Source organism: Convolutriloba macropyga, chromosome 7, assembly GCF_964194025.1.
Source record: "Convolutriloba macropyga chromosome 7, txConMacr16.3, whole genome shotgun sequence".
Taxonomy (NCBI): Eukaryota; Metazoa; Xenacoelomorpha; order Acoela; family Convolutidae; genus Convolutriloba; species Convolutriloba macropyga.
Window position 1 is genome coordinate 535139 of NC_134474.1, and position 24843 is coordinate 559981.

Sequence of the window (24843 nt, forward strand, 5' to 3'; positions counted from 1 at the left end):
AGACGTGGATATGTGGTACGGTTGTAACATATTCAACTAATCTGTACTAAATTATTTTAGGTTTGTTCTTGTCCTAGTAAAAGTCATCTCTAACCATATTTGACATCAGTATATTTTACCGCCGACCAAAAAGGCAAGTTTTCAGTTTGTCCATATTACCCACTTTGTTAATATTCATTCGCTAAAACTTAATTCTTGAAATTCGGTTGGTCTCAATCTTCTCAGTTTTAGTCAGAATATTCCTATCTGGATTCGAGAAGGAATTCCACGTCATCACAATAGAGCTGCATCTGTAGCACTAATACAGAGTAAAACTAAAAGCGGTAAACCAACAATTTAGTAATACGTTGGTTTCGCGCCTCAAATCCAATTTAGATAATCTACCGCGCATTCGAGGCTCGATTACATACCTCCACAGCAAGAGGTATCACAAACTCCATAACGTATTCCATGGAGTTGGCACTTCAATAAGCCATCAAAATTCTTCTTGGATTTTTTCTCGGAGTCAATTTTGAGGGTTGCTGTCATCCGAGCAGGGAGCTTGTTTCAGGGTATGGTTTTGCTCTTGTCCCGAAAAAACAACCCGATTACTGGTGCTCGGGCCTTTTTTGTGGGGCAATTGCGTCTTAAATCAGTGTAGCCTTACTCGGCCATCCATCCATTCCTCGTCGCTTCTGATTGATTTTGCTCAACACATCATCTCTTAAAGCTTATGCAGGCGTCACTCTCTCGAGACTTTTAAATTTTTCAAAACTCCGTTCCAATTCAGTACCCAATAATTGGATACGGTTGTCAACTATTTGAGTGGCAAGTTCACTGGTCTACCAAAATGTGTGTTTAAGTGTGATAACTTTGATGAGCGTTGCTTGTAAAATTCTAACTGTCCTAATTGGTAAAGTAGAGATTTGAATAATTTCTTAAAGCATGCTTTGTTATTAAGTAGTTTGTTTTAACACTAATGCATGTAAGCCTGTGTCCATTTATTAGAGCCACGATTATGTCAGAACTATGGCTTTCGCAGGATAAAATTAGTTTATGAAAGGTTAGGCAGCGTTCTTGGTCAAGTCACTGATTTCTAACTGCGCCGTGTGCATAGACAAATTTTTCGAGATAATTAACTACCGTTTCACTCGCTATTCGATATCAGGTTTTTCTTACGGGTATTTGCTTATTCAGTTAATTGCGATTGAGGTGTAAACTTCTCGATCAGATCATCTAGTATAGTACCCTCAAAGCCTAACTGTTTTTAATGGCTTTGTGGCATTTGAATAGCGTGTTTTATATACGCTTTGATTTCATTTTTTTATTTCTGATTTTTGATTCCATTTTCTTACCGAAGCTTTGCTAGGGCAGCTCCCAATTGATGTAAGGCCACCAAGCATTTCTGGAAATTTTCATCATTCCTGCTTCCCGGGTGGGATGAATAGAAGGATTTGACCGTCGCGTCCCTTCGTTGAGTACACGGGGAGAGCTTATTTAATGTCTATGCAAAAACATCCCTTTCTCAAGTGAACATCTTTCCAATCCGATTGGGCACAATATGAATGGATTCTGCAAAGCTCTTCGTCTTGTGTGATCAAATCATTGACAATTTCTGAGAAAATTAAGCCTTAAGAATTGAGGCTCGAAATCAAATTTTTATTGAAAACGCAATAAAGAAAATCTGTATCAGTCGAGTAATTTGCACTCGCATTCAGCTTGTCAGAATGAACAGAATGAGCGCTTTTGAATGATACAATAAGATTGAATGAAACAAATAACTTCTATCGCAGGATGGCACCGGAGTATTGGGTAGCGGTACGAGGGTTCAATTACCAATATACTAATTTCATTATCCTGTATAGGAGTAGGTGAGGTAGAAATTGAGAGAATATTAAGTGGGACTAAGTAAGAAAGTTAGACAGTGAGTAGGAATAAAGGAATTAATGACTGAAAGGAGAGAAATTGGACGAAAGCGGTGTTGATGTGGTGAAATGCACGATTGATGCTACAAAGCACGATTGATGCTATACAAATCCCTAGTCCTTTCTCATTTAACATTCAGTGCTCTATTTTTTCAGAACTTGAATTTCTCTGCAATGCAGCGAATTAGGCGACAAATCAATTGGGGGAATTAAAGTTTGCTATATCAGAAAAAATTTTGAAAGATCTACAGATCTCTTAGTAAAATCTGACATTTTGCCTGCAGAACTTTTAATAGGCCAGATGAGTGTTTCAAAACTTAGGAATGATATTTCATTATTGAAATCAGACGGCACTGAGAGTTTTTTTCTAAATGGTAATGTCTTAGTAAGAAAAAACAACAGAACTGAACAGCTAATTCTCCTAAGGTCGAGCAGTCGGTCATTACAAAAAAGAAGCATCCAAAAATGGAATAAACTTCCGCGTGAAATCCGGTCTATAAGATCATGCTCAAAGTTTAAACGCACGTTAAAACGGCATCTGCTGCAACAATTCAAATTTGTACCGTTGGAAAGGAACTTTGGTGGCTTCAAAAGTTATTTTTACCTTTAAAAAACGGAACCAATAATTTTGATTTTTAACAATGTACTAATTTTGTAAATATAATTTTGAACTTGTAATATTTAACCACTAGGTTATATTTTCAATTTACTTGTTTAAACAAAAAAATGCGTGATCGTGTTGTTTTAGCTGGAAGAAAAGCTCATTTTTGTTGCATTCTTTTCCCTACTTTGTAACGTGGCGAAATTGGGGTTCGAAACGGTTTATCGCTGACCTTTAGACAGAAGGCGTCGGACAAGCGAACGACTAATGATGTCTGATTTAGCGGCAAAAGGTTTATAAACTTGTTAGGAAATTTTAAGAGATTATCCAAATGAATTTCTACAGATGTAGTCTTCTAAACCCATATTCGTTCGGGCTGGTGCTGAATGCTCAAATGAAAAATAATTATGGTATCAATCCATCCTGTTTGTGCAAACAAAACAATGAGATTTTTCTTCGAGATATATGAGAAACAATGAGATATATATATATATATATATATATATATATATATATATATATATATATATGGGAACAAGATCTCTCGTTAAAAGTATATTTTGAGTAAAGGTTTTTGTTACAGTTTTTTCGATGATTACATATTTGCAGGTAGCCGTTTTCAACTTGTTAAAGGACTTGAGTCAAGTTTTCATGCGCTTGATTTGATTGTTTGACAACAAGCTCCAAGAAGAACAAGGTACCAAGGTGCCAGCGACACTTGGAGAGGTCGTCGAAGAATGGCGAATACACAGGGGGCCAGCAACACCTTGACGAGGTCGTCGAAGAGAGGGTAAGCCAAGTTGCCTAGAAACCATTACGTAAAAAAAATTATAAAAAATTGTGGCTAATTAGCCGAAAACGAGCGAGCGGGGAAACGGGGCGAACGAACGTACCATAAGCAGTTTTTACTTTCACCACACGGTGTTGTCCATCTCGTTCAGGGTAAACCTCCAACACACGCCCAAGAGGCCAAATTCCACGAGGAGTCATGCCTTTCAGGATCCAAACAACATAATTAACTTTAAGTGGCGACTGGTTGCTCTCATTCCATTTTGATCTCTTGAGAAGTGTCGGTAGGTACTCTTGACAAGTCGCTTCCAGAATTGGTTCATCATCTGTTGCAGATTTCTCTATGTCCTGAAGCTGGCTGGAATGTGGCTGTCAAATTTTCCTGGTGGCAGAGAGTTGAAGGGACCACTAATCAAGAAGTGGTTAGGTGTGAGAGGCATCTCGTTTTCGGGAAGATCAGCGACAATTCTGAGAGGTCTTGAATTCAAGATGGCTTCGCTCTCTACGAGTATTGTTTTGAATACGTCAAGTGAGAGTCTTTTTGAGCCTAGAATAATCAGCAGCGTTCTTTTCGCTTTCTGTATCAAGCGCTCCCAAACACCGCCAAAGTGGGGCCATTGGGCGGGTTGAATTTCCAAGTCGTGTTTGTAGCAGTAAGAGCTTTGTAAATTTTGTGGTTGTCAAGGCTCTTTACACTTTTCTTCAGCTCCTCTGACGCTGCGATGAATGTCTTTCCATTATCACTGTACAGCAGTTGTGGTTGACATCGTCTACTGGTGAAACATCAAATTGCATTTAGAAAAGTAACGGTGTTGAGATCAGGGCATCTTTCAAGGTAGACTGCTCTCGTGACCAAGCACGTGAAGATCAAACTAAAAAGTTTTTGAAGATTTCTTTTGTGTCCTCCATAAAAAATGGTCCAAAGAAGTCGACACCACTATTGAAAAACGGGAATTGTCTTGCGGCTGATGGGAAGCAGAAAGCGGGAAGAGGAGCCATGATCGGTTGTATGTTCTCTGTATTAAATCTTCTGCATAAGAAACAGCGAAACTTTATGCTAAGTAGACACTTTCGCAAGCCAAATACGTGGTATCGTTTCTGAACAAACGCATTGACGGGTTCTGTTCCCTGATGAATGCATATGCGATCAAATTTTTTTAGGTAGAAACGTGTGATTGTGTCTTTCGCATGCAGATTAATTGGACACTGTTCTATTTAAAGTTCATCAGGAGCAAATTGAAGTCTTCTACTTGAACGGAGTATTCCGTTTTGATCGAGGATTGGGTTCAGTGGCTAAAGTGAGTAGATTTTTCATCCAAGTTGAAAAACGTGCTGGGTCTATGATTGGCTCTGGAAATTTGAAGCTGTATGTGCTCTTGTTTATACGACAGCTTGTTTCGAAGGTAGAGGCTAGTTACTGATTGGCAGTGATGATGACAGAAACTCTGGACGTCGCAACTATTTGAGAGAAATTTCACGTGCATCTAGGCCACGAGTCGAGTGCCATGGTCCACTGAATTGTTCAATGTGGAAAAAATGTCTTCATTATTCTGCTTTGGTTGATGTTGCCATTTCTCTGAGTCGGTTGCAATATATACAGGTTGTTTTTTCGGAAGAATTAATCCAACCAAGGACTACCTGACTATCAGTCCAGAATAGAGTTTTGTCAATTGAGAAAGAGGACTCTTTCACGATTGTAGAATGTAGCCTAACTCCAATTGCTGCAGCTTTGATTTCAAGTTCGATTACGCTTGTTTGCTCCATTGGAGCAACTTTACCTTCTCCAATCAGAAATCAAGTTCTTGTTACCTCTGAATGGTTGTGTGTTATTCGCAGGTACGCTACGGCTGCCATTGCAGCTGTTGAGGCATCAACAAATATGTGTAATTCAGCACTGCTCTTAGAAAATTGAAGAATTCTTAATGTTCTGGTAAAATGTACTTCAGGCAATTCGAAGTATGAATCTAGTATTTTCTGAAGTCTTCTGCTCATTTGTATGGGCAGTGGTTCATCCCACATTTTCCGAAGTTTCCAAATTTCTCGGAGAAGGAATTTGAAACGGATTGTCAAAGGTGACAGCATGCCGAGAGGGTCCAATATCGAGCATACAAGGCTAAAGATGTTCCTCTGGGATTACTCAATTGCGTCCGCTGAAAAATCTGTTAGCGGTTTCATAATGAGGGTGTCGTTTCTCAATTTCCACTTCTGTCCAAGGACTCTGACAGTTTCACTGGTTTCTTCAATGTCATCTGTTGGTTTTTTTTCAGAACATCCGGTTCAATAGAAACTAATTTTCTGATGCGGAAACCGCCTTCCTGAAGAATCTTTTGGTGAACTGTCTTTGTGGCATTCGTTACCGTATCAGGGGACTGGATGTAATTATCCATAAAAAGTGATTTTTGGCGGCTCTGACTGCTTCGGGATTTTTATCTCCGTTTTTAACAACGCAATGATTCAAAACATAGATCGCGCAGGACAGGGAGCAGGTAGCTTAAAAAAATGGTCGTGCAAACTGATACTATTGGATTTCATTGTCGTTTATCCACAGGAAACGAAGGGCTGACTGGTCAGTTTGGTTGGTTGCAATTTGCATGAACATGCCTTCGATGTCCTCGAGGACTACAACTGGATTTTCACGAAAGCGCATAAGGACTCCAGGCAGGCTATTAAGCAGGTCAGGACCTGTTAACAAGTTGGTATTTAGTGATTGTCCGAGGAGGAATTGATGAAAATTGCAAACCGCTTTTATTATGAAACTGATTGTGGTTTTGTGAAAACAAACTGTTAGTAAACTGCTGAAACAGTTGAGGAATCTGTTGTTCAGAAGGAAGAACAACATTTTTTGTCGTGTTACTTGCTCAGCATTTGTTGCATATGTGTACTGCGGATTTTGTAATTGAATGTTTTCGGATACAACACTTGACTGATTTTTTGTTGCCTGCGGAAAACTATTCGCATTTTTTGGAAATTGAGTGGGGTTCTGACTTCCTTGAATTGCTTGCTTAGACTGCAATCAATTTCTTGAGCAAAACCTTGCAATGATTGCTGTTGAATAACAGGATTTGATTTGCTCTTGTTATATTTAGCAATTTGTTCCTTTTGGGTATCATGGCAAGCTTGATTTGGTGATTGAAATATGAATCTATTTTCAGTCACTGGTTTTGAGAATAAATGCTCTGTATTGCTGACCTTAGGAAATTTTTGAGCACAATATTCTGATTTAGCTGTAATACTGTCGCTTAAAATGCGCAAGTTAGTTATGGGCGTCAAAAGGTTTAGCAAATGGTTTTCGTTTGCTTCACTGTTGTCGAGGGTGATCGAGGCTGTGTGGAGGCTGTAGGGTGACAAGCTGGGCTGACTATTAGGGTTGATAGTGGCATATTGAGTGTCATCAGTTGCACTGATAATACAAGTGTATCATGAGCTTGTGTGAAAGATTGTGAACGTGCTTATATGTTCCTGCAAGATTCCAATCTTGTTCACTGATTTCCAAGTTTTGCATTTCTGTTGGTCTTTGGTGGGCGCCACATTCGAAGTTTATATGTGAAGAAGTTGACGGTTGAAGAAAGAGTATTGGTCATCCTGTTCAAGGCGGGATAGCAGGAGGCTGAATTGAGTGGGTTGTACAGCTTTTCTGTTGTTCCAGGTTACATCGGAGCTGGTTGTCTTCATTGATGTCTATTGAGACGGGTGTAGGTCGGTGAGATCGGTTTTATCTGCTTGAGATCATGCTGACATCAACTCTGATCCGTTGGGAGGACTGGTTCAGTTGAACATCATCGTCCAAAGGATCAACTTGCAACTGTAGTTCGTTAAGGCGGTTGATCAATTTGGTTTGTCTGCTCAGAATTGATGTTGCTGTATTATGACGAGGCTGCTGCTTCATCATATTCTGCAACATCTCCTTGAGTTCCTTTTCGTGTGCACTGGTTCGTTCAATACGCAGAGACAAGGATCGAAAACACTTTCTTTGCTGAATGGTTTTCACCTGAAAGGTGGAGCTGTTTTTTCAAGCCCATTTCTGTCGCCTTAAACATGTTGTTAGCAAACTGGCATTCAGCAGTGATCTTTTTCAGACATCTTGCTGCTTTTTGTGCTCTGTTGACTGTTTGTTGCAGTTGTAGACGTTACGTTGAAAAGAATTATTGAAGGTGAAAAACGGCTTAAAGATGTAAAAGTTGTCTAAGGTTTGAATGCTAATGATCCTCGTTTTTTTGTTCAAAAGACCAGAGACGCACATTTTCTTAGAAACTGATGACCTAGGATGTGTTTTGTTTTCTAAATCTAGCGTTTTAGCACTAAAAACACATTTGAAATTTTTTCCGAACGTTCGCGCGCTTTAATCGACTTTTGATGAACAGACCTAAATAATTACTTGTTTTTTGTTAAAAAAACACAAGTTTTGCTTAAACAGCTGGCTTTGACTGTCTTAACTAATGTGTTTGGCTACTTTGAGTGACAGGAGACTTGTGCTTTGCTAAAATTTTGCAGTTGAAACAAAAATTAGACCAGAACTAAAGTAATTGGTCCAATAAACTTTTTTCCTGTAAAACTTTAAAACCTGATAAATGTTCTCAAAAATAGGTAATGATCTACCACAAGACCTAAAAACTACCAGAAAACTTCTAATATTTCCCTAACCCTAAACGTACAACCTTAGCGATTAAAATCTGATAGACCTTTTCGTAAATTTATAAGAAGCAAGTATCTTTATGTTTTTTTCAGGAAGTTTTTTCTTTGTGGGCTAAAACCTAAGAACTAGTTTTAATTGCGAAGCGTGTAGGCAACAAGGGCTAAGAGAAAACCACAGAAGGACGAAGAACTTTAATAAACCAAAAGAAGCTTGAAGACTTTGTAGAAATGTAACTTTCTTCTTTTCTGAAAAGTTTTCTTTTCTCCGACTCTTTGTTAATCTGAGTGATCTTGTGGCTTCGCAGACGGCAACGTCTGAGACCGGGGATTTCTGCAAAATATAGGTTTTGGCGAAAAAAAAAATTCGTTTTTTGGTGGGGATGGCAAGATTTTTTCAGTTATTTTCCACAAATAAAGTTTTTTTCCGCTAATTTCTGTTGAAAAAGAAATCACAGGACAACTTAAGAGACGGGTTTGGATTATGATAATTTCTTTCCATAACTTTTTATCGTCAATTTTAGTTTTTGGAAAACTAAATGATGTTATCTAAGTAGTGACCTTTTTGATTCAGTGACAACTAGCTCAAAAATGAGTTTGAACTGTGAAATAAAGATCATATAAGAATATCAGGAAAAGAACTTAAAGAGCGTTTTTTGTATTTCTGTTGTCAAGAACGAATTTTTTGTCAACCTTCGTTTCTGAATAGCTAATTGAATTTATCCAAGTAAGGAACTATTTGGATCATTAACAACAAGCTCAAAAGCCAGGTTGAATTAGTAAAAGTAGTTTCTATGAGAATGTCAGGCCAAGAATTTGATGAACGTTTTTCAAATTTCTGTTTTCAAAAACGTTTTTCTCGTCAAATTTTGTTTCTTAATAGCCAATTAAATTTATCCAATTATTGAGTTTTTTGGCTTAATAACAACAAGTTCGAAAGTGAGGTCGAACTGTTAAAAGTATATTGTATGAGAATATCAGGCCAAGAATGTGATGAACGTTCTTTGAATTTCTGTTTTCAAAAACTTTCTTTTTCGACAAACTTCGTTTTTAGGAACAATTTCTTGCACTAAGAAGTTGTCATTGCGTTAACTCAATTTCGACTAGTATGCGTCAAAGAAATGTTGTCTAAAAAGCAATGAAATTCTTATAAAATATGAAAATTTTCACATTTTTCTTTTTTTCTCTTTTTGACCTCTAAAAAATACTGATTTTTGCATTGATCTCACCGGGGAACAGGACTTCTTGAGGCGACGTCTTATATATATGTATATATATATGGGAACAAGTTCTCTAGTCAAAAGATTATATTGACTAAAGGTTTTTGTTACAGTTTTTTCGATGATTACATATTTGCGGGTAACCGTTTTCAACTTGTTCAAGGACTTTTGTCAAGTTTCCATGCGCTTGACTTGATTGTTTCACAAAATTCGTTGTAGTACTCGAACCCAGGTAGGATTTTCGAGGGTTCTATAAGTATTGTAATGATTTGAGGACACTGTATAGGAGTCGGTGGAACATAAAACAAAAGTAACTTCTAAGTGAGACTGCGTCTATTGTTGAAAAGTTTTAGAGCATAAGATTGTGATGACAACAAGAAAACACCAAGGTTTATACAATGGCGCCCATGTACTATCTATTGCCTTCCGGAACAAGGTTGCCATGTCCGAGAGACCGTAACCTTCTGCGTTAATTCTTTGAAATCCAGTTCATTTGACGCCAATAATCTTGAAACTGCGCTGATTTGTTCTTTTTGGGGGGCAGATGCAATTGACTACACAATTATTTCAGGCATAGTATGCTGAACCGAAGTTCACGTTTATCAGTGCCATTCGTGTGGAATATAGATTTAAATTGTGGTATGTAACCTGTGATAAATGAGATTAGGTAACAAATAGACAAAAAGAACCGATTAAAAATTATTAAAAAATTCCTTTACATTTCTTCAAATAATTATCCTTTAAGTCATGAAAACGATCAGCTAACAAATAAAATAGGCTATTAGGCTCATTTGGTTATCCATAGCAAGCCATTGTAACCCATTGAATCTCATACGACTACAAGAAAAAGGCAATTGAATACAAAGCGAAAAAAAATTCCATTAAACTCTAGAAAACGGTGTCGAAGCCGTTAAAATTATGATCCATTCCTTAAAATATATGTGCTCAATTGTGCGTATCTTTTTTCGCACCAATATAATGATAAATGACCTATCAACCATTTGATTATTTGAAAAAACCAGAAAAAAACATGAAAATTGGGCAAACGTCCAAAAATCAAGTATTTTGCGAAACTAGCAGCCAAAGAAGAATTTCTTGAAGCGTAAAGCCGTAACAGAGATAGAAACTTATTTAAGTAGAAGATGCATTCTCTCTGTGCTAAAACTAAAATACAAGTTGAAAAAAAGGAAAAATAGTGGCAAAGCTCTTATAATTCATTGTTCATTTTCAACAAATGGTTTTAAGAGTCAAAACGACAATATGCTCTCGACTTAAAAAAGTAAAAACATTACTTGGCAATTGTCTACGAAGCCGACTTGAACAATCAATAGTGAGCCTTGATGTAAAATTTTCTGTTCTGTATTGACCATAAAAAGGCAATAATTTTTAAGACGGCCATAAAAAGACGGCCACTGATTACAATCCGCATTATTATTGGATTTCAGCAATCAACGATCAGATTAAAACTAGCCCTGCTATTACTGTTCGTTCATTAAGAAAACGTAATGTATCCCAGTGTAATGGAGATAGATAATTTGACAAAAGTTAATTGTCAGAAAAATGATGCAGTTTGTATAATTATCGAGTTATAACAGCCAAAAGCCGGCAAAACTAGGAACCGAGAAACCTTCCCAAAAAAGCGGAGAAGTAAATTGGCATTATCCTGAGTTGAAGCAAATTTTGTCAGCATTTTTTAGATGTTCTTTACCTGGAAATTTAAGCGAAATTGACTAAAGAAGCTTTTTGCAATTTTTGATGAGAGGGCTGATTTTTTGAAATATCTAGCGAAATTTTGAGCCAAAAAGTTTGATGGAAAATTTCATCACCATTCTTCTATCTTCAGAGAACAAACCAACAACACTTTTTTCAAATAATTGTAACATATTTTTGCATAATTGACAAAATATAGGCAACACTTCCGGAAAATGTGAATAAAAACAAGGGACATCCGTCTATTATTCACAAAACTTCAAACACCGTAAACTCACTTTAAGAGGAAAATCAATTCCATATTCTACGCTGGAGAGCTTTCTGTTGATACCACTCACAGCTCTGCGACGAATATATCGACAGGCCAAATTGACTGAACAAAAAAAACCATTTGAGTATGTAAGTTCCTCCCTCCCAAAGTGGGTCGGAACAAAAAGCATACTTCATCGGGATCCATAAGAAAAGATTGAAGACAAGAATTGCAAGCCTTAATCATCGTGAACAAAACCCAGTTAAAATTCGAAAGTCTGTTGGATTTCTAGTTGTTATTAATACAAACTAAACCTCACCACATTGTACATTGACTTTTTGTTAAGGAATACAATTTTTATTCAATTTGCTGAACACTGAAAAGCTGTCAGATGTTATATGTTATGTACACAATGAATTTTGCAGTATGTGATCTTCATATGGGAAGGATCAAAAAGTGCAATTTGGACTGACATGCAAAATTCACCTGGTTAAAATTAAACAAAATAGTAAATTTAATGGTTTTTAACCTAAAATTCTCTGCAAAAACTTAATTATAGAACAACTGGATCTTTTTAAACTGCTGGGGGTTATGATCACAGAGTTCCAAAAAAGATTCAACAGTTAGGTTTGGACAGATAATAAACCCAGAGAGCACAAACTCAAATGAATTGTGCAAAACGTCTAAAACTTTTTCACACAGCCAAACACTGCAGTAAGATCATTTCATATCGCGCAGGACTACATAACTCTAAATTATAATCAATTTTCACTGAGCAAGTAAAGGCAAGTATAAAACAAGTGCAAAAATTTTACTTATGGTTTGTGATAACTTTTTTGTTTTAGCAACTTTGGACATGATCGAAGAACTTTGATTAGAACGTCAATTCATTTTTCGAACGTCAATTCATTTTTCGCAATGACAGCGGTGAGTAAGTTTTTTCATAAAATAAAGGCAAAAATTTTCTGCACAAAAACCACGCTGTGGTTCTTTAGTGCTGTTACTCCATAATTAAGGTTCAATTTGGGAAGTAAATAACCATTATATTTTTGATTATCTGCTTCGGGAAACAGTTTATTTTTAAATGTACGACAGCGTGCAGCTAGTTCTTAGAACTGTTTAGATTTTCAATAAATTCTTAAATGTGAAGACGAAGCAATGGCAGACAATAGTAACTGCAGAAAAAATTCAATGCACTCAGTCCACTTCGCCGAATATGCGCCAATCATCTGCAGATAATGAAGATTTGTATCGCTGCTTATGTGGCCGAGTGGAAAAAAAATGTGCGCAATCGTGTTTAAATTTATCATTGTTGAATGTTTTCTGCATATTTATTCACATTCTTTCGTACGGAGAGTTCAAATTTATTTAAGACCCAATTTCACCCAGTTAAAACTTCCAGAAAACTTTCAGTTAAATTAAATCGACATTCAGATGTATTATTTCCTACTAGCCCTTGTTCGATTCCCATACTTACTCACACATCCTATATAACGTTACAACTAGTGGAAGTTGATTGTCAACTTAGTAACTTCGGTATTTTTTAAGATCAACAAATGAAACAACATCGGCATAGAAGCTTTTTATTCCCCATTTTTTTTATTTTGAAAACTGTGCTGAGCTTCCTATTGGGTATTTTAAATCTAAGCCAAAAAATTATATTTAAAAAAGCATCTGGAGCCCGCTGTACTTTAAGGTAAAACTCGAACACTTAAAATAGAAACCTTCATGAAAATTCAATTTTCAAGACTATGTCTATGTCTAAATGCACACCATCAACTATGATTCCATTTTAATTATAAAACCGTAGTACAAGAGTACATCAACATTCAGTAATTTTCAGGCTGGCATATTTCTATTCAGAGATGCAATGTAAAAATGCAGAAGAAAGATATCAATTCTGTTCACAATTTTTCCTTCAATAATTTTTTTTTAAATCTGATTTTACTAATAACTGCAATTTCGGTCACAACTTGAAAACAAAAATTGCTCAAAATTGATATCTTTTGTAGACGTTAGTTAATGTCAAAACGGCGAACGAAGCAAGATATCTCCATTATATTTCAACTTCAATTTAAAAACTACAGTATTGTTCTTCGATATAACAACCATCTCAAAAACTCATAAACGAAGAGTACACTTTGAGGCAGCCACAGAAAACGATGGACACAAAATAGTTACTCTTCCCTCTCCCACCAGATTCCAACAGTACCCTCTATAATTTGAACAGTACAATCTATAATGCTTATAACGGTACAGTTGTGTTGAAATATCTCTACCATCTCTCATATAGGGCTAGATAAACCATTCTATTCTCATAGCAAAACGAATTAATTTGTTCACACAGTCCCAGGAAAATAAAAACAATTTTCACGTATTGGTGGTACAGAGGAAATAGATACCTCAAACAAATTCAGTTACATGAACAGAATGACCCTTTAGCACCAGGCTCGAGACATGAACAGTTTTCATTTCTAAGATTCAATTCAAAATTGTAAATCGATCATGTCCCTCATCGCTGAAATCAATCACCCAGTTGTTTTTGGGCAAAAATCACCAAATAACTGCTTGAATATGAACATAACATGAAGTTGTTTATGACATATTTATAAATACAGCAACTTTCGATACAAAAATATAGCGAATATAACAAGTTCTTGGGTACAAAATAGAGTCGATCTTGATAGAGTAAACACCATTAAATGATAACATTTGCATTGAGATGGACAGATAAGGCACAATTGTAATGGATAGATACTTTTTGGTACAAGTTCAGAATTGACGATAAAAAATTAAACATGTTTTATACACAATTCCAGTAACTCTCATGGTACAAATATTGAAAATAGGAACCAGTCTAAATCAAAACTAAATTCTAATAATCCCCGAGCTCCATCGTCTTCATAATTCTTTCTCGTTAGCAAATGGTAGACATGCACTTATCTTGATCAAAACGATTAATATTTTTCTTGTTTCCTTTCTAAAGTAAACGGTCGAAATTATTGCAAATTTGCATTAACCAAACTAGAAAACTGCCTCGATATTATCTCTCATCAAATATTTAGTACCAAAAAATCCTTAGAAAACAAAAAACACGAGGGTTCAGTTGGTTTGAGTCAAATGTCGAAAGAATATTCAAAGGCCAACTATGAAAATTCTGGAATTGTGAACAAACAAAAATGAACATTTTACTGCTATGTAGCACTAAGACAAATTAATCCCGCAAGACACCCAAGTGAAACAAATCGCTAATGTTAAGCTATGCTAACAAAAAAGCACCGTTACCAAGAAGCAAATGAAGTGCATAAACGTGATGAAAGAGCAAAAATGCAAGACGTCTTTCAAACATAACCGGGAGTAAGAACAAACTTGTCATTTCGTAATACTAGTTTAAGTGACCGGTATCAATTATACAACAGTTCGTCTGTATGGTGAGTTGAAGGAGTTCTATGTGTAAAGTCAATGTAAAGGTCATCTCTAGCAGTTGTTAGTATGCAATAAGTCCCTTCCAGTTCCAGTGCGGTTACAGTTCTTCTCAAATTAGCTGATATTGACACTGAAAAGTCTTTGCGTGGTTCTTACCAGAATTTGACTGATTTTCAAAGAGTTCTCTCAGATGGAACCTGACAATGATTCGTTCGTTCAGTTCCTCCGTTCACAGACAATGATGACCGTTTAAAATGAGCTTCGTAACCCATTATCACAAAGTTCGTCATTGTTTCATCGAAATTTGGCGAATTTTATTATTTCTATTTTTGAAACATAATAGGGCATAGGTAAACTCGTCTGTATCAATAAAATAACCGCTATCATAGTTTAAAAATCAAATAAATTATTCTAGAAATTGCTGTACCCAACCACGCGCTGCTGTTTTGCTATCTTCTCATTGTTTCGCATTCTTCATGGTAACTCTATCATGTGGTTCAGTTGGTGTTGCATCTGGCACTGGGCACAGGGTCCACAGAATGTGGTCACACAGCAGTCATCGCAGATGGATCCCTGGATTCCATACATCATCCTAGTCTTGGTCCTCATCACCATCAGAGGTTGAGTTGTGCAACACACCACACACACGCTCTCGTTCATTTTGCTTGCTGCCTGTTAATAACGAAGAAATGACCGTTTTATGTTCGATATACGAACTAACTGTGACGCATTCCCTGACTTCCGGTAACGGACGCATCAATTGGAGACATTATCTAAATCATTGGTCGACATGTACTGAGGAATCGATTGATCCCAAAAATCAAGCAATTGGAGAAACATCCAATTTCAAAACTAGTAAATTTTGTATTTAAAAAAGCATTAAACATCTAGTAAAAATACATTTTTACTCATCTTTTCAGAAAACATTTCTCTCATATTTCTACTGCTTGTTACCAAACTCTCATTCAATGAGAGGGGCGATCAATGTCAAACTTGTTCATATCAAGCTACAAGAATGCCGAAAAAAACACCGTAAAGGGACGGGCAGAAGAAAGCATCAACAATTACAATAATAAAGAATGAACTATAGAATGAAATAGGCCAATTCAACTATAAATAAAAAACAAGTTCTTAAATTATTTTTCAGAAGTTTAAAATAACTACTTTGTTACGATTTACAATAGCCTTTGATACAATGACCTTCAAAGCAATCCGAGCAAGATGAGGAAAACAATGATAATTAACCACGTGCTGAAACCAAATATTCATAATTTCAAACGATATTATCACATTCACTTGGTCTTTTCGAGCTTGAGATTCTTAAGCATAAAGCGTTATAATAAAGCATTTCTAAGCAAGTGATTCAATTAATGTTGCACTGCAACATTTGGTCCGCCGACAAATAGGTTAAGGATAAAATAGTCAAAGCATTAGGCACCAAAAGCATTAACTCTCTCAAAAAATTTAGCAAAAAATTTAAAAGGGGAAATTTAAAGGGGAAGTTAAAAGCGGACCCCCCACTAGATAACACACCCCCCCTCATGTTATACAAGTTGATTAACTTGTATAACAAGGTTGATTAACCTAATTCTGAGACCCGGTAAAGTTATCTAGTGGGAAAACTATATCTCAAGGGTTACAAAAACTTTTTTGTGAAACTTCGGGGAAAACAATCTCTTTCTCAGTTCTCGCGGAGAACTCGAAATTTTTAGTTTAGGTTTGCTCCCCCGAAGTAATAGCACTAAGTTCGCGCGCAAAAATTGGCCGCATTTTTTGAAGGGGGGATTAAGTGAAACCCGATTTCCCATCTTTTGCGTTCTTTTAGTGTGTTTTCAGCACAGCAAAATCCACGAAAAAGACAAACGAAACTAATAAGAATAAAGACCAGCATCAAAGACACGAAAAAAAACGCCCTCAAAGGCGACAGCAAGTCAAAATGTCCAATCTTGAAATGCAGAAACAGTCGCAGGGATCACACCGCAGCGTTGCTACAAGGTTTAACAATGAGGCTGAAAATATCATGTCAAAAGATCTAGACACCATTTCAGAAGCAGACATCAACAGGCTAAATCAGGTAGCGACACTTCTCACCCGAAAGCAGAATTTTCTGGTAACTTTGAACCAAGAACTTCAACAGAACTTGACGGAGGCGGAAGCACTGGACAATGACATTCTGGAGTCCGAAGAAGTTGATGACAAGTTGACACAGAACATTGATGCAATCAAACGCTTCACGAAACGTTTTGAGGGACCTTCAACAGCAGCAGATACTTTAACGCCATCTACTTCAACGCTCTCCGATGCTATGAGGAACTCAGCCAACATTAAGTTACCAAAACTCAATCTGCCAGTTTTTTCGGGTAATTATATGGAATGGACTTCGTTCTTTGATTTGTTCAAAGGAGCAGTCATCGACAACAGTTCTCTTCAAGGAAGTCAGAAGTTGCAGTATCTGAAAGCATCTGTAAAAGGTGATGCCGCCAAACTGCTTGCATCGATACCAGTTACCGATCACAACTTCGACATCGCTATGAATACTCTGATGAACAGATATGAGAACAAGAGGATCATCATTCGCACACACCTGCATTCAATTGTTTCGTATCGATCACTGACAACCAATAGTGCCAGAGACTTAAGAAATTTAATTGAAGCAATGGACGAACATCGACTTGCCTTGCAGAATTGGGGTGAATCAGTCAACAGTCAAGACATCTTTTTTGTTTACTTGATCAGTGAGAAGCTGCCTACAGAGACAAGAAAACAATGGGAGCTGTCTTCAAAAGGCAAGGAACCTCAAAGGTATGCAGAGCTCAGACTTTTCTTAGAGGAACGCGCACAAGCACTCGAGGCAACAGCGCCAAATGGAGTAGGAGCGACAAAAACTCAAATGAACGGGAACCAACGACATTTGCACACACATTTGGCGACTTCCGAGCAACAATGCGAATGTTGTGAAGAAATGCACAAAATTTTCAAATGCGGAAAGTTCAAGAAGATTTTAGTAAGGAGTAAGGGAACATGCAGAGCTGATAAAGGTTAGAAAACTTTGTTTCAATTGTCTGCGACCGGGACACAGATCAGAAGATTGTGATGGATCGAAATGCAAGCAATGTGGTAGAAAGCATCATACTCTTCTTCATCGTGAAAACATTCACAACAGAAACACAAATCAGCAAACAACTAGCGGAACAACCAGCACCCAAGCAAATGACAAACAGAAGAACAACGCTATAACAACAACAGCAATTGCAAAATCTAAGGATGAAAACAAGTTCACAGGAGCTATGACTCAACGCACTTCAGAAGAAGTCTTTCTTCAAACCGCAATTGTTTCCGTTAATGTTCACGACGGGACAATTCTACTTAGGGCACTTTTAGACTCAGCTTCACAAAGCAACCTTATAACTGAATCAGCAGTACAAAGGTTACAATTGAAGAAGAAAAGCAGCAACACTAAAGTTTTTGGACTAGGTGGGACGGTTCAAGACAACAAAGGTCGCGTGGACCTTCTTATCTCATCAAGGAACAGATCGTCCACTGTCAATATTAGTGCGTCAATTTTGACGAAAATGACTGATAATCTGCCATCACGGTTTATTGACACCAGCCAATGGGAAACAGTAAAGGAGTTGGAGCTTGCTGACCCAGACTTCAACAAGCCGTCATCAATTGACCTCTTGATCGGAGCATCCCATTATGAAGATATAATGATTGGCAACAATCGACTAAAGGAGCCTAACTGTGGAATAACATATAGGCTATCAATGTTCGGTTGGGTCGTTATTGGAAGGGAACAGACAGACAAAACCTATACAAACGATCAGCAGACTTTCTTTGTTTCTTCAGAGCCGGAAAATTTGCAGCGTTTTTGGGAAATAGAAGAAGTTCCAGCAGCGCAGCTTTGGACAGCCGAAGAAAAACGCTGCGAAGATCACTTCAAGGAAACAACTAGAAGAAGCCCTGAAGGTCGCTTTATAGTGAAACTTCCCTTCAAAAACGAGACAAAAGCATTGGGAGATTCACTTCAACAAGCCAAAAAACGACTCCGCAGTCTTCTATTCAGATTGGAAAGACAACCCGATCTTTATAAGAGATACGCAGAGTTCATTGGAGAGTTCTTTCATCTCGGACATATGGAGAAAGTTCCATCATCAGAACTTGTCAAGCCTGTTGAAAACTGCTACTATCTTTGTCATCATTGTGTGTTCAAGGAGTCAAGCACTACCACCAAGCTAAGGGTCGTTTTTAACGGATCCGCAAAAACGACAACAGGAATATCTCTTAACGACAGACTCATGGTTGGACCAAAAATTCAGAAAGACCTTTTCAGCATTCTTGTTCGATTTCGATTACACCAAGTAGCACTTTCTGCTGATATTGCAAAAATGTACAGGCAAGTGGAATTGGACAAAGAAGACAAAGATTATCACCGATTATTGTGGAAAGATCCAGATTCAGAGGCGATTGAAACTTTTCGTATGACTCGGGTAACGTACGGCATTGCTTCTTCGTCTTTTCATTCAATTCGACCACTGCAAGTTCTTGCCGAAGAAACAACAAACAATAAACTTCGTTTGTCACTAACAACTGATATGTATGTGGATGATCTACTTACAGGATGCGAAGATTCAAAAGCCGCAGAGAAGCTCCAGGACGCCATTATTACGCTTCTTGCTTCAGCAGGTTTTGATATACGGAAATGGGTATCTAGCGACTCAAAACTTGTATCAAGACTAGCTGCCACTTTCAGAGAAACGGAAGACGAGAAGATAATTGAAAGCGAAGACTATGCCATTAAGACGCTTGGGATAAGGTGGAATCCAAATCCTGATCAATTTGGTTTCACAGTAAAACTTGACAAGGGAGCTCCGTTTACTAAACGGCAAATCCTCTCAGAAGTTTCACGTTTATTTGACCAACTCGGATGGCTATCACCAACAACTATTCAACATAAATCCTTTGTTCAACTGTTGTGGATGGACAAACTTAGCTGGGATCAACCTTTATCGGACCCAATTCTACAGCAGTACCTGCGACTTCGAGCACAACTGAAGGATCTTGAAAAAATTAGTCTTCAACGGAAGGTTCTCAAGCCAGCCACGAAATCAGATTGGCGGTTGCACGTCTTTTGCGACGCTTCTACTACAGCTTATGCTGCTGTCATTTTTATCAGACAGGAGACAGACAATTTCATTGAAACCAAAATGCTTACAGCAAAGACGAGAGTTGCACCAATTAAATCAGTTTGTGTGCCAAGGTTGGAACTTTGTGCTGCCCTGCTAGGAGCTAAGCTTGTTGAGGCAGTGACAAATGCTATTAGCGATGAACGGTTTCCAACTCCGAAGGTTTTTGCGTGGTCAGATTCTACGGTTACAATTGCCTGGCTACAAGATTATCCGAGGAAATGGAAAACATTTGTCGCCAACCGAGTAGCGAAAATACAAGAAATTATTCCAGCTAGTAGTTGGAAATATGTTCCAACAGAAGATAATCCAGCGGATTGTGCTTCAAGAGGATTAGCAGCAGCTGATTTATTGGACCATAAGCTTTGGTGGAATGGACCAGAGTGGTTGCGGCAACCTGAAAACGCCTGGCCTTCACTTGACATTTTGTCACCTGCAGGAGAAGAGACCGAAAAAGAAGTAAAAGTACAATCTGAAAACGTGATAATGATTTCATCAAAAGAAGATAACGCAATTTTATTGATGACAAATCGGCATTCCTCAATACACAAAGTTACAAGGATATTCACGTATGTCCAAAGGTTCATCAGCAGTATTAAGAGAAGAATTCAATCTTCAAAAGTGAAACAGCGGACAACAAAAATGTCGGAAAGCTTAAAAGCATGCTCTTCAACACCAAAGGAAAGGACTGATAGCAATGAGTCTACGTCTCAACCCATGATCCGGACTTATAATTCAGTCTGCTTACAAGGGAAAGATTTATACGAAGGAAGACTTCAACTATACAGCTTCATACAGCGAAACTTTCTTCATGAATACAAGATCATCACGAATCAGCCCACTGAAGATGCAAGCAGCAGTAGCAGAGACGCGACACAACATGACATTCAGCAACGTAACAAATTCAGTGGACCAGAGGGGTTTGGTGGTATAGGTAGGGCCGGTGGCCCAGGTAGCCTTGTCAGCGCCGGGAGCGCAGGTGAAAATGCGAGCTCAGTTTCTACTGCCAATTCCTTAGGTACAGGTAGGGCCGGGGGTCCAGGTAGTCATGTCAGCGCCGGGGGCGCAGGTGAAAATGCGAGCTCAGTTTCTACTGCCAATTCCTTAGGTACAGGTAGGGCCGGGGGTCCAGGTAGTCATGTCAGCGCCGGGGGCGCAGGTGAAAATGCGAGCTCAGTTTCTTCTGCCAATTCCCTAGGTAAAGGTAGGGCCGGGGGTCCAGGTAGTCTTGTCAGCACCGGGGGCGCAGGTGAAAATGCGAGCTCAATTTCTACTGCCAATTCCTTAGGTACAGGTAGGGCCGGGGGTCCAGGTAGTCATGTCAGCGCCGGGGGCGCAGGTGAAAATGCGAGCTCAGTTTCTTCTGCCAATTCCCTAGGTAAAGGTAGTGCCGGGGGTCCAGGTAGTCTTGTCAGCACCGGGGGCGCAGGTGAAAATGCGAGCTCAATTTCTACTGCCAATTCCTTAGGTACAGGTAGGGCCGGGGGTCCAGGTAGTCATGTCAGCGCCGGGGGCGCAGGTGAAAATGCGAGCTCAGTTTCTTCTGCCAATTCCCTAGGTAAAGGTAGTGCCGGGGGTCCAGGTAGTCTTGTCAGCACCGGGGGCGCAGGTGAAAATGCGAGCTCAATTTCTACTGCCAATTCCTTAGGTACAGGTAGGGCCGGGGGCCCAGGTAGTCTTGTCAGCACCGGGGGCGCAGGTGAAAATGCGAGCTCAATTTCTACTGCCAATTATTAGGTACAGGTAGGGCCGGGGGCCCAGGTAGTCTTGTCAGCACCGTGGGCGCAGGTGAAAATGCGAGCTCAATTTCTACTGACAATTCCTTAGGTACAGGTAGGGCCGGGGGTCCAGGTAGTCATGTCAGCGCCGGGGGCGCAGGTGAAAATGCGAGCTCAGTTTCTTCTGCCAATTCCCTAGGTAAAGGTAGGGCCGGGGGTCCAGGTAGTCTTGTCAGCACCGGGGGCGCAGGTGAAAATGCGAGCTCAAATTCTACTGCCAATTCCTTAGGTACAGGTAGGGCCGGGGGTCTAGGTAGTCATGTCAGCGCCGGGGGCGCAGGTGAAAATGCGAGCTCAGTTTCTTCTGCCAATTCCCTAGGTAAAGGTAGGGCCGGGGGTCCAGGTAGTCATGTCAGCGCCGGGGCGCAGGTGAAAATGCGAGCTCAATTTCTACTGCCAATTCCTTAGGTACAGGTAGGGCCGGAGTCCAAGTAGTCATGTCAGCGCCGGGGGCGCAGGTGAAAATGCGAGCTCAGTTTCTTCTGCCAATTCCCTAGGTAAAGGTAGTGCCGGGGGTCCAGGTAGTCTTGTCAGCACCGGGGGCGCAGGTGAAAATGCGAGCTCAATTTCTACTGCCAATTCCTTAGGTACAGGTAGGGCCGGGGGCCCAGGTAGTCTTGTCAGCACCGGGGGCGCAGGTGAAAATGCGAGCTCAATTTCTACTGCCAATTCCTTAGGTACAGGTAGGGCCGGGGGCCCAGGTAGTCTTGTCAGCACCGTGGGCGCAGGTGAAAATGCGAGCTCAATTTCTACTGCAAATTCCTTAGGTACAGGTAGGGCCGGGGGTCTAGGTAGTCATGTCAGCGCCGGGGGCGCATGTGACAATGCGAGCTCAGTTTCTACGGATTCCTTAGGTATAGGTAGGGCCGGGGGCCCAGGATATCTTGTCAGCGTAGATGGTGTCGGGGTCTCAAAGGATCATGTCAGCCATGGTATAGGTTGGGCCGGGGGTCCTGGGGATCAGCTGTACATCGTGTCTACCGGGAATACAGACAATTCTAGCGAAACAGTACAGCAATTCAACAAAGATGAAACCAGAGAAAAAAAATGTTTTGTTAACGCCTATGGAGCAGCCACTAAGGGGAGACACAGAAGACGAAAATTTCCTAGGAGCAGCAGTCTCAACAGCCTTTCACCATTTTTTGATGAAGAAAATAAAGTGATTCGAGTTGGGGGACGCCTAGCCAATTCACCTTACACAATAGACCGAAAATTTCCAGTTCTTATTCCAAGAAAATCACCAATCACTGAAATGCTTATTCGAGAAGCACACGAGAAAAATCTTCACGGAGGACCACAATTGACGTTATACACGCTTAGACGAACTATTTGGATACCTGGAGGGCTTTCTGTAGTGAAGGGTGTCTTATACCGATGCAAGCCATGTATCCGATTTGATGCCAAATTGTTACAGCCTCAGATGGGAGATCTACCTTGAGAACGAGTAGTGCCGTCATTTGCGTTCAGTCACTGCGGACTCGACTATTGTGGACCTTTCTACACAAAAAATGGAACTGGAACGCTTTTGAAAACATACGTTGCAATTTTCATTTGCTTCAGTACGAAGGCGGTTCACATAGAGCCAGTTATGTCTCTGACCAAGGAAGACTGTCTTGCAGCCATTAAACGATTTGTATCTCGTCGAGGTATTCCTGACGAAATATACAGCGACAACTCAACAACTTTCATTGGGACCAAGGGAGAGTTAGAGTTTCGACAAGCCTTAGCTACTCACGAGTTCGAAGCTTTGATATCAACATTCGGCAAGGAGAACAATATTACTTGGCTTACTATTCCGCCGAGAACACCAAATTTTGGAGGTATATGTGAGGCCGCTGTCAAATCCTTGAAACGCCACATGTACCGCAGAATTGGAAAAACGAAACTGTTTTTTGAAGACTTCACAACACTGTTGGCACAAATTGAAGCAATATTAAATTCAAGGCCTATTACCTCCGTTTCAAATGATCCCAATGATGCCTTAGCACTTACACCAGGACACTTTTTAATAGGACGACCAATCAAAGCATTGCCTGAACCAAAAACAACAGGAAAAGAAACAATTTCCCTGACACGACAGAAGAAGAGGATGGAACATCTTATCAGGGACTTTTGGAAGAAGTGGTCAACAGAGTATTTGTCAAATTTACAACAACCGAAAAAATGGCAAACGGGACAAACAAATATTGACATCAATGATGTAGTAATAATCAAGGAAGAGAACACACCACCCACTCTGTGGCCAATGGGACGAATAACAAGGGTCTTTGATGGAAATGATAAAATAGTTCGAGTTGTTGAATTGAAGACTTCATCTGGACTATTTATACGGCCAGTCAACAAGCTTGTCTTGTTAATGAAAAACGATAATGACATGCCGCCATTAAGATCTGACAAGGAAGATGACACAGATGAAGAGTGAACAACAGAGGATGCTGACGAGGAATCACATCAAGGAAATGTAAATTACAACTGTACAAAACTGACAAACAAGAACTGATTGAATTTAAGAAAGTATCAATAAACTTGTGATGGGTTGCTGAGAAAAACTATTTACAGCAATACCACTTAACCAGAAAGCCAGTTTCAATGATATATTAATAAAGTTGAACCAGTTCAAGGAGGCCGGTATGTTACGATTTACAATAGCCTTTGATACAATGACCTTCAGAGCAATCCGAGCAAGATGAGGAAAACAATGATAATTAACCACGTGCTGAAACTGAATATTCATAATTTCAAACGATATTATCACATTCACTTGGTCTTTTCGAGCTTGAGATTCTTAAGCATAAAGCGTTATAATAAAAAATTTCTAAGCAATTGATTCAATTAATGTTGCACCGCAACAATAGGCTTGAAAAGGCTTGTGCAGTGATGTGTTCAAGGAGTTTTAAATAATTTTCCCCAACCGTCTTTTGCTCCGGCCACCTCTTTCATTTTAATCAAGTTTTAATCAATTTCATTATTAGTTAAATTCTGATGAAAAATTTTTGGCCTTTGATCAGATTTTGCTAAACTGTTCGATCGAATTGCGATCATTTCTTGCATGTGTTGAAAATCAATTTCCGACTCAAAAAGGATAAGTTATCATTGTCTATTATTAAAGGTTTCGATCCGCACTTCAGTCTTTTTATTGAATTGTGTCAATTTTGTGTCGGATTAATATATCGACGGAGGTGATTTGTTTTGAATAGAAGTACGCTGACAACAACATCAACAATACTATAATATTATTTTCTTTGTAATGCTTGAAATGCCATAACAAATGTAACAGATTTTTCTTTTGCCAATGGAAATACTCTTTTGCCTTTATTTATCTGGCTTTTGCTGTAATATTAAGGGAACCC

The 24843-nt window shown here is 39.0% G+C and overlaps 1 protein-coding gene across 1 annotated transcript; it reads left to right on the plus strand.

The window, feature by feature from the left end:
• Positions 1–23081: 23081 nt before the first annotated feature.
• LOC142342363 (uncharacterized) lies at positions 23082–23915 on the plus strand. The gene has a single exon (XM_075393664.1). It carries the CDS (start codon positions 23082–23084, stop codon positions 23913–23915), a length of 834 nt encoding a protein of 277 aa, XP_075249779.1.
• The last annotated feature ends 928 nt before the right edge of the window (positions 23916–24843 follow it).

What these genes read in the sequence shown, in the direction of transcription:
- LOC142342363 (XM_075393664.1), top strand. Translation starts at nt 23,082, where the DNA reads ATGTCTCTGACCAAGGAAGACTGTCTTGCAGCCATTAAACGATTTGTA.